Below are 10,567 nucleotides of genomic sequence, written 5' to 3' on the forward strand. Positions count from 1 at the left end.
CAAACAAAAGCAACAATGATTAGTATGAGTACTATGAAACATGCATACCTTTTGCACCGACCAGTTATGGGCCAAACTTGAAATGAAAATGAAACTAAGGTATTTTTTAAAACCCAGTACAGCATGTAAAACACCCATACCTTTCAAAATTCACTTGATGATCAGCACAGACATTTAGAAGCTGCGGTTAATATTTCAAGTCATGTGACATCCGACTGAATTCAAAAATGTATTTAAACAAGAAAATGAATACGAAGAATTAACAAGCCTGAAAATCGTCTTCTGTGAATGTGAACAAAGAACAACCTTCTTTTAAATGAATCCATGTAAAATCTGAATAGTTCAGAGAGCTTCTGCTTCACCATCCCAGTTTGTGATACAAACTCTTGATTAAAAATAAGAGATAAAAAACAAACTATACATGACAAAATTACAGAATCACACTCCAAAATACAAATATGACAATGTTTTTGAGTAGCAAAATAGAACACTGAAATGTCCTTTTAAAGCATTCAATTCATAACCGAATGTATGTGTAAAAAGAAGAAAATGCAATCATCCAAAGTGAGCAGCCATCAGGAGGCCAAAGAGAAATTGCAATATGACAAACAAGCATCCACATTCATTTGCTCAATGCTCATGTTGAAACTTAGACTCACAGGAAACCCGTTTATCCTTAAAAACCTAGGTTTCACACGATAAGATTTTAAAAAGGTGATGCTTTTTTACTTCTGAAGTGAGATGCACTTCTGTACTATCCTAAGATGTTTTTGCCTGTAGCAGCTGAGGACGGAGCTTCAACTCTTAGAAGGCTTATTAGATGGAAAACAGCCACCTTTCAGGCCTACATCGTCCCATACTATGTTTATTTAAAGGTGTATAGTTTAATCTTTTTTTTTTCCTTGGGGGAATTAACTCAGCAGAGCTGACACACTTTAAAGTTCAAACTACAAATTACTGAAGTGCTCTTGTCTCTTTAAGGCCCCCGCCCCAAATGCCCAGAATGCTTTAGTTGGGGAGCTGATTGGTCAAAACTGGTGGACCAGCTGCTTTATTCTGCCTCAACCTCAAATGAGGCAGTTCGAGATCAACGTCCTTCGTAGCACAGAAAAACTGCGTGTTAAAAGATCACACCACGTCATGAAACATACAGCATCAAGCACAACACTATAAAACTGTATATGCTTTAATATATCATACTGAGGAGTTGTCCTACCAGATTGAGATGGGATTTCACCCACTTTTTCCTTGCATGTGGCAAGATTTTGATTGCTTTCTTTGTGAGAAGAGTTTCCCAGAGTCCCAGCATGCATCTAGGCGTCCAGGTTAGGAGAGGGGCCAGGTGCAGTTCCCTGCCCTCTCCTTGGAACCTTAATTCTCTCTTTTTCTTTCATTTATTAACCTTTTATTCATCCCACAAGGGGAAATTCTGCTTTAACCCATCACTACTTAGACTACGAACAGTGAGCTGCCATTACAGCACCCGGAGAGCAGTTAGGGTTAAGGGTCTTGCTTAGGGGCCCAAAGTGGTTCAGTGGTTTTCCTGCATCCTCTGATGGCATCACGGGTGATTCCATACCCCACTGTCTTCTTTAAAAGTTTATACAATGATTTGACTTAAATAGTGAGGCAGGCATTATAATTGGCAATTAATATTGGCATGTATTGGATTAAAAAAAGAAGAAGAAAAAGACACAAAAAAAATCATATCTAGAATTTGGGATTTTAACTTGAACCTATCATGGGTCCATTGATTGCTTTAGAACTAAAACTGTTTTAAAGCTGAACCAATTTAATTTCTCAGTTGGGGCAAGAATCAAGAATTAATTCTCTGTTTTTTTTTAATTTTGACTACTTTCTGTCTGTAGCAGCGTGAACTGCAGATTGTATCAAATGAACATACATATGCAGAGCTACTTCTCCCAAACTGTCCACCAACAAAAAACAGTGCATTCAGCTGAGTTGTTCTATTCTGAAGTTTCCACACAACCCCAGCAGTTGTTGGCACAGTGTGAAGGAACACGGTGGAAAAAAGGGAGGTTCTGGTTACAAACCGTACACCTCAGTCTCCGTGATAAACCAGCATGCAGTTACTGATCAAACCCACTCTCTGTCTTAGAGTGGCCTGGAGCTAATGTTCACACCAGCTCCTCAGTCTCACAGGAAAACATGACAGAAATACGCAAACACATTCCTTTATGTTCATGTTTAATTGTGTTGGAAATTGCGCTTTACAAAAAGCTTTCATCAGGGCCAGACGCCTGGTGTGCTCATCAAGTACAGCAATCTTTCATATCGGTGTGGTTACATGGGCTAGTTCAGTTAGAAGCAGCGCGGCTGAACGGAGGCAGCTGCGATCACAGATATACTGTACATGTAGCGAGGGCACACTTTAACCTCAATCCTGCCTCCAGATCTTTTTATCCATTCACACACTTCCCAGAATATTCTCTGTTTACTTTTTTGACTTCTAGAAAAAAACTATTAGAGAGTCAATTAAAAAGGTCACTCGTCACAGTCCTCGCCGTTTCTCTTCAACACAAACAAGCTTGACGCACACAACGCAGAGATGATCTGATATCTTTTGCAACCACAGGAAAGGGAGCGTGAGTTGGGTGTAAGTCCCTGCATGTGGCAAGCTCACATTGCTGGTGTCACCAGAGGAGGGAAACAACATTACAAAATCAAGTTTAATCAATGTGTGTGTGTGTGTGTGTGTGTGTGTGTGTGTGTGTGTGTGTGTGTGTGTGTGTGTGTGTGTGTGTGTGTGTGTGTGTGTGTGTGTGTGTGTGTGTGTGTGTGTGTGTGTGTGTTTGTGTTTGAGGGTGTGTGCAGTTTGCTGATTTTTTTTTTTTCAGATTTTCTTTTTAGTTTGCGAGTTTAACTGATGTCACTTAGCTTTTTCATGGCACAGAAACATGGTGAGTGCTTTTGACACATATTGACAATGGAGGTCTCTCTCTCTCTCTCCCTCTCTCTCCCTCTCTCTCCCCCGTATAGTTGGGTGAATAATTTCAAGCTGGTGTCATTATTAGCAGGTGGAGGTCATCCTAAGCGACTTCTCCCACAGGGCATCTGAAGGACATGTTGAAGGAGTGATACTCTGGGTGAGCTCTCCAGCCCTTTATTTACCCCTGCTGACCCTGCATGCTGGGCCTACGGTGATACCTCCCACTATTCCTGGTATTGTGTTCATGTTGAGGACATATTACCGAGACAAAGGAAAGCTGCTGTACCCAGCCCGGATTATTCCACCAGTCTAGAACTGTCTAAACAGTCAACACACACGTTTACAAAAAACTTCCCAGAGAGCCTGCCTTCTAAGACAAACATGGACGTTGTAAATGCAGGTACTGGAGGCTAATGTGGATATGAAAAAAAAAAAAAAAAGAAATTATTGATTCGCTGCATGATTTGCCAAGCTTGTATCCCATGACCAGAAGATAACGCAGATGTGTCTTAATATTGTTTTAAAATGCTTTGCAGACAAAAACAGCGTGCATCACTGTCCTCTTTTCTACATTTAATAAAACTGAGATTGCATTCATGTGCAGACGAAAGGCATTATTAGAGTAATCTTAAACAAATCCCATCTGTGTTTTCACTTGCGTGCAGGCGTCGTAAGATATGCATTTACAGTGGTTTAATGTGGAAGGACATTTTTTCTGGCACGCCGTTAAATGTGCTAACGTGGATGGGGTTTGTTTTCATACATGTCTCTAACAGGATGCAAATTTCCCATCTGGGTAAAGTGTTACTCCCTCATGCCCAAACTCATCATTTTTTCACTCTGTCGTTTAAAGGGCAGTACTGATGTGAAGTTGTTTCCCATGAGGTTAATGCTGAATCCTGATGCATAACAAATTAATTTCAGTCCCGGCTTGAAGGGGTAGTGTGAAAAGGCGGAGGTTGTGTCACTGAGCCACAGTGGTAGCCTAGTAATGGGGAATAGCTGCGGTTCCTTTGCACCAATATGAAGCAGCCATTGTCTGGAAGGGGCATAAGTCTCCTATTCATTCTGGATGGGAGGAAATTTGGGAACCCCTGTTCACCAGCTATCAGAGGGAGGATGGGTAGCAATGAGCTTTCCAGCCTGAACCACCTGAACTCAACCAACCACTCTTGTTTCCTGGACCTCCAACACTCGAGATCCTTCACTCAACATGTAAACCAGTCAGTGTCAAACGCTATTTCCACTAGATCTAAGATTACATTTGTATTGTTACAGCATCACTAAATAGTAACAACATAGTACTGAACTAACACTGTAAAGCCTATAAAACAGTTTATCAGCTTATGAGAATAACTGATACCTCACAGCGCCAACCTGATGATTTTTTCTTGTCCACATCACCTAAAATCTCAACCCATTTGGGACTAAATAGGACAACCTAATTATTTGCAAATGGCATGAGAAACAAGCAATGTTGGTCCTGTCATCGTTCCATCCATGATCTGGGGCCGTCATCTCAAGCACAAAATACACTTCCTTTGATGACTGAGAATGCTTTTGTTTTTCCAAGAAACTTAACAGCTGCCACAATCAAACTTTTGACATAAGCAATGGATCAAAGTGACTGTACAGCCTGAACATGATCACTCATAACAAAGGCACAGTCTCCTTTCAAAACTTCACAGATAACTGTTTCAGTTTCAAAACCCACAACCTTTTCTGTTTTGTGCTAACAGCTGGTGCGCATTGACACCGAACATTTTACAAAAGAGGGCATAATACACCCTTTCTAAAGTACTTAATGTAATTTTCTCTCATACTTACGTGAGCCTTGTATATTAACAGAGGAGGATAACTTTAACCACTTCCCGGAGTCATAATTTTTCATATTTTACAAATAAACCACAATGACATGAGCTGCAATACTTGTGTGTATGGTATTTATGACGAAAGCTGACATCACAGTCATAAAATTTAGATTTTAGCAGTGCCATGCAGCGGGGTGAAAATAGTGACTGATAATACAAAGCTAATTACCCATATCCTGGCCAGCCATCCAAATCTTTTCTCAAAATCTAGTTCCTCAAGATTCAACTTCGATTGGCTCGAAACAGTACCAGCTGATGCAGAAGAAACTGCGTCTGGACGCCATTGGACAGGCATAAAGCCAATAAGAGCAATGAAGCTTTAGAGGCAGGTTGAGTGAAAACCCGACTAGACATCCAAAATGTGGTGCAAAGATGTCGTAGCGGCAGTGAATGATTGTTGTGAATTTTGCAGAAAAAAAACTCCACTGTTGCAATTCTGAAGTTGTTTTGATTGGTGGCTCTTGAATGGTCCTGTGTGAGTCACTGCCTTAAGCCTGCCCTGTTGGGATTGGTTGGGTACGTTCTGTACCGGTGGAAATGGCTCTGAAACGGAGAGCTAACTAGACCCATTTCACAAGACAGATGAGTCTCGTTTCAGTCACTTTTAGCACATTTGCTCTCTTTCTGACAACAGAAAAACATGTAATTAAGAAGCTTTATGGGATATTTGGTAGTATTACATCCAGTTATAATTACACAGAAACAAACAGAGGGTAACCTAAGGTTTCCCAAACAATGCAGCACCGTCACGCAGGTATTTTAATTTTTATGAATCTTTTCATACTTCTGTTTTGTATTTTTTTTATTTTAATTTAATTTCCCAGAGTGTTTCAGTTCAGACCAAATAACAGTAACTGAAAACTAGCACTGGAGGGAAATCATCATCATCAACCGTTTCGCTTAATCCCTCTGAGCAGAGGAGTCGCCGCCGCGGCTCATAATCAGCTCATCGATTTGGCCCAATTTTTATGCCGGATGCCTTTCCTGGTGCAACTCTGCATACACTATATATATATATATACATACACACACACATATATATATATATATATATATATATATATATATATATATATATATATATATATATATATATATATATATATATATATATATACATACACACATACATACATATATATATATTAAAATCCACTGATTCTAGGAAGATGGGAGTGCGTGAATAAAGAGCATTTGCTGTATTTTGCTTAAAGTTAAGACATTTATGAGTTAGGTAAAGTGACCCCTTTACTTCCTATGTTAGATGTATAAATAGGAAACAGCTTACAAAGTTGCACCTACAGTTTTTTTACTTGATGATATCCAAAACATTGGATTACAGCAGTTGATGTGCCCTAAAAGTGGCCAAGAGCAAAAACTTTGCTAATGGGAGGAATCATGGTTCATTTCTGTTGTCTGACTGCATAACACTTGACACATCCTGTTAAAGCTGTTTTTAATGCATAATATAATGTGTATAAGATGTTTACTGATGGAAATGTTCTCCAAATTCTGATTAATTTATTGAACATCATGTCAGTTAAGCACAAGATGCAACATCTGGCCTGCTAGTCTAAAAACGATCTAGAACATGCCAAAACATGCATTTCACTCACTGACCACTAGGGGCACCCTTAGGGCACTGCGTGAATGACTAGCTGTTGTCCCTTATAATCAGTGCTTAGCATTTTCGGTGAATTTAACAGCGGTAAATAAAAAGCTAAAAGAGCATAATCACTCTCATTTTAAATATATGGCTTGCACTGCACTAACAGACCATATCTAGCTAGGAGTTGGATTTGAAGATTTCTGGAGCAAAGCTGCTGATCGGCTCGCACCCTTTGGCTGGGGGCAAAGCATCCTCTTGCTCGTTGGCTGTTTAATTATGCAACAGCAGAAGCAGTCCGGTCCTCTGGTTGAGCAATATTCACCTTTTTTTATACACTGTGTGGTGATGCATCAATAAACGAAAGTACCCCCAGTGCATGAAATATTTGCAAATGTTTGTAGCGGAATAAATTAATTTGGGAAATGCTTACTTTGTCACTGAATCTGTTGGTACATTTTTGAGTTTCTAGGGTTTCTAGTACTCTCTCTCATTGTGCTACCATTGTACAAAAACTCTGCAGGGTACCTTTGAATTCTAAAGATCTCCTTAAAGTGATGCTCAGTGATGTATGACACGATATTGTTTAATGTGTTGTAGTGTTTGTCAAAGGATGTTTTGCACAGCAGTAGAGAGGCCAAATGCACATATGTTGTTGTTAATTAGTCCCTACTCCAGCTGTGCCACTGAGAATTCCCATCTTTCCAAGTGCTGAGTCGCTGACAGATGAAGCACAGTCTGCTCCTGAATGTGAGACACCACCTCTGTCCCCCGCTCTGCGTCTCACTACATCTGCTTTGTATTAGCTTGTTGCCGTGCAGGAAAAAACACAATTCTTTTGTAGTCTATTCCAGCCAATCAGGAAGTGAATTGAGGGTTAGTTTCCTGTTTCCTGTGTTCGCCAGACAGCACGGACACGGGCCCAGTAGCCCCGTTCAGTTTCCGACATTCATGTGTTCCTCCAGGAAACTAAGAAGAGTCATCACCTGGCAGCCCGCAACAATAATAAGTCCTCTCTCTCGTCCCCGCATGTACAGCGGATTTTCAGCTCTGAGTCATCAGCCAACCGCAGTCTCATGCCAAAGGACAAGACTTTGATGAAAACAACGTGATGCAAGCACTTCATAGACATTACTGGGAGCAGAACACCGCGGGATCAAACTTACAACATGAATGACTGTTGCCTGGTAACACCTCAATGTGTAAACTCCGCCGTCATCACTGTAAGACATTACAGAAAGCTGAGGCCTTGGGAGTGATGACAACATAAATGTGCCTCATGGATGTTAGTAAGTAAAAAAGAACAAAAAGAACGCTCAATTTATGTAAAAAGAAAAACCAGCATTTACATTTAGACATCTACTCTGTAACGTCTAAGAAATGGATATCATACTGGAACTTCAAGGTGGAAGGTTGCAAGCTAGCTGAAATTTATTTGTATGAAAGAATATATCTATTTTTATATCTATTTCTTTCTTTCTTTTTAGTTAGAAAATATGGTCAGTGTTATTTCAACCGTATTGCAAGGGTACAATACAATGCAAATCAATTTGAGAAGTCCCAAAATTAAATAAAACAGGTTAGGATTAGTGAGAGTTAGTCTCTATTTTAGCTATAATATGAAAATATATTAAAAAATGGTGGTTAAACTGAGCAAAGACATGCATCTTTGTAGTATGCCTTCTGTAAACACTCATTGACACTACATAACAGACTAATCCTACTAAGCATTAATGCAACAACAGGTATTCATTCAATTCAATGTTTAATAAGAATGCAATTAATATTAATAGTATTATTAATACTAGCATACAATAACTCCAAGTATTTACACTGATTTTTGACCAATTAAAACTTTAGGTTAGAATTTGTCATGATGACTCTAAAAAGTGGACATTCAGACACAATATTCGACTTTCCTCATTTATTTTTTCCCTACTGAAGTGTTCTGCAACATCGCACTTTTCTGACATGATTCGAAAACAGATTTGCAGCCAGAGTGACTGTTCTGTGGTGAAAAGGCCCTTGAGTCACTGAGTCCTTCCATTCACAGGAATTCAAAGGTGCCTGACTGAACATTCATTCAGAAAGAGCAGGAAGCTAATGACGCTCTTGTGATTTGAGTATAACAACCATTCCCGGTGCATATTATCTCATTGCGGTTGAATATTTGATAAGCTCTCAGCTCTCCCTCCAGCTTAATTCCAGGTTGCTCTACGTGTAATGACTTTAAAATATTAGCATGAATGAAACGAGGGGGGCAGAGCGTTACTGTCCAATACTGGCTGGCATCACCACACAAACCCCACAACCTCCATGGCTGTTTGTTGTCTATTTTTTTTTTCACTTTTCATCCCTGCTGTCTCTTGTTTGGAGTCAAAACAAATAAGACAGCACAGACAGGATGAACTGGGTGCCAGATGTCATTCAGTCTCATACTGACCCAAGATAACATTTAGCGCACACACAGGAAATGATTGTCTGTTTTAAACAGATTTATATTAAAAGGGCAAACCTATTAATATGATGTCAGAAATAATTATTTGAACTTATTAATAATTGAAACTTTTTCAACTGAAAAGTATCTGATTCAAGATGTTTAAATGTGACAATTCGCAACTTTATTTTGTTTCATATCAGTATGGAGTAAAAAAAAGGACAAATCTAATGTACCATGAAGAGCTGTACAAGAGTGTGTTTGCTCTTTGTGAACCAAATGAACTATTTATCAGTAACACAATTTAGAAAGGATCAAAAATGCAAACATCATATCTGCACCTAATGCTACAGTTATTGTTATGTGTGGCATTCATTAGATGTATACAGTTTGTTACAGTTAAGTAAGTACAACAGTTTTGCGTGATCCAGACTACTGAGTAAGCTGATATCTTGAACAAACATAACCACAGAACTGTCATCTCCACCAAAGGCTCGTTTATAAACTACCATCACCCCCCTAGTGCCTCCATTCATAAGAAATGCATGCACCACATGCCTCTTTACAAATCAGGGGTGCCCACCAGAGACCAGCCTTATCTAAATATAGAAATCTGGGTTAACAATCAATAGCTAGACAAGCATGAATGCTTCAAGGAGGAAGGAGCGCAGAGAAAAAGGAGGAGGGGGGATGCTATTACATGAATGGCTGGCTGCAATTAAAGGGTTATAAAGGTTTGTGTGACCGAAAATGTCCAGAAAACACATGTGAACATTTGCAGCTGTGGACTTTTTTTTTTTTTTTTTGTCTTAGCAGTCTGTTCAGATTGGTTCAAGTTTTTAACGCACATGATCTGGATCCAAATGCCAGCTGCCAAATTCCCACAATGTCCCACACGGCTTTCAATCCCTACATTTTTTTTTTTTTTCCCCCTCGTACTTTTTCACTTTTGTCATTTGTGGTCTCAATCGGTGCGCTGAGAGGGAAGTGTGTGGTCTGAATTTCAATACCAAGGCAGAACAAGCCAGATTTGGGTCTGTCCTGTCTTCAGTCTGAACGCATCCACCGAGGCGCTCACACTGGGGGGAGGGATTTTTTTTTTGTTTGTTTTTTTTCTTACCTATTTTTATTTTAACGCTCTGAAAAACCCGAAGACCTTCCTCTTCCACCGCCATGGCTCCACTGTGGCTCTTTTCCCTTATGCAGAGTGGTTAAAGGCTGCGCTCCGCGGCGGTCGGTTCTGGCCTCTCCAGCGCGCGGATATTCCAGGGGTTTTAAAGCACATCTATGCTTCCAGGACGGAGATCCTACTGCTGCCGAGGACTAGTGCTGCTGCTGCTGGCCGAGCTCTGCTCTATTCAGCTGCTGGAGCCTGCAGTGGAGGAGGAGGAGGAGGAGGAGGAGGAGGAGGAGTGGCTCCACACCACGACGCCCACGCCGGGTGGGGGGGGGCTGAACCAGGGCCATCAGTGCCCGACAGCGGCGGTGCAGGGGAAGTGCAGGGTGTCACCGGTACGGGATCCAGTTGGCATTCAGACCTAGGGCAGTTGCCCCAGGGTGACCACACTTGAAGTGCACCCATCCTCCCACACTTTACGGTAAAAAATTGACATTTACTATTAGTGGTGGGCAGGGGCGAAAATCCTGTTTCATAGTTGGGGGGGACAATAAACAGTAAAATTTTAGACAATAAATCCACTGGG

General features: G+C 40.4%; 1 protein-coding gene across 2 annotated transcripts in view; it reads right to left on the minus strand.

The window, feature by feature from the left end:
* Positions 1-10,223, minus strand: part of rasa3 (RAS p21 protein activator 3) — a 50,299-nt gene extending 40,076 nt beyond the window's left edge. For both annotated transcript variants that reach the window (XM_061741622.1, XM_061741621.1), the window contains exon 1: positions 9,985-10,223. In XM_061741622.1, coding sequence (XP_061597606.1) covers positions 9,985-10,039 — 55 coding nt within the window. In that variant the 5' untranslated portion in view covers positions 10,040-10,223. The remainder of the gene's footprint in view (positions 1-9,984) is intronic.
* Positions 10,224-10,567: the final 344 nt, after the last annotated feature.

The sequence above is a fragment of the Cololabis saira genome, chromosome 2 (assembly GCF_033807715.1).
Source record: "Cololabis saira isolate AMF1-May2022 chromosome 2, fColSai1.1, whole genome shotgun sequence".
In the NCBI taxonomy this organism is placed as follows: domain Eukaryota; kingdom Metazoa; phylum Chordata; class Actinopteri; order Beloniformes; family Belonidae; genus Cololabis; species Cololabis saira.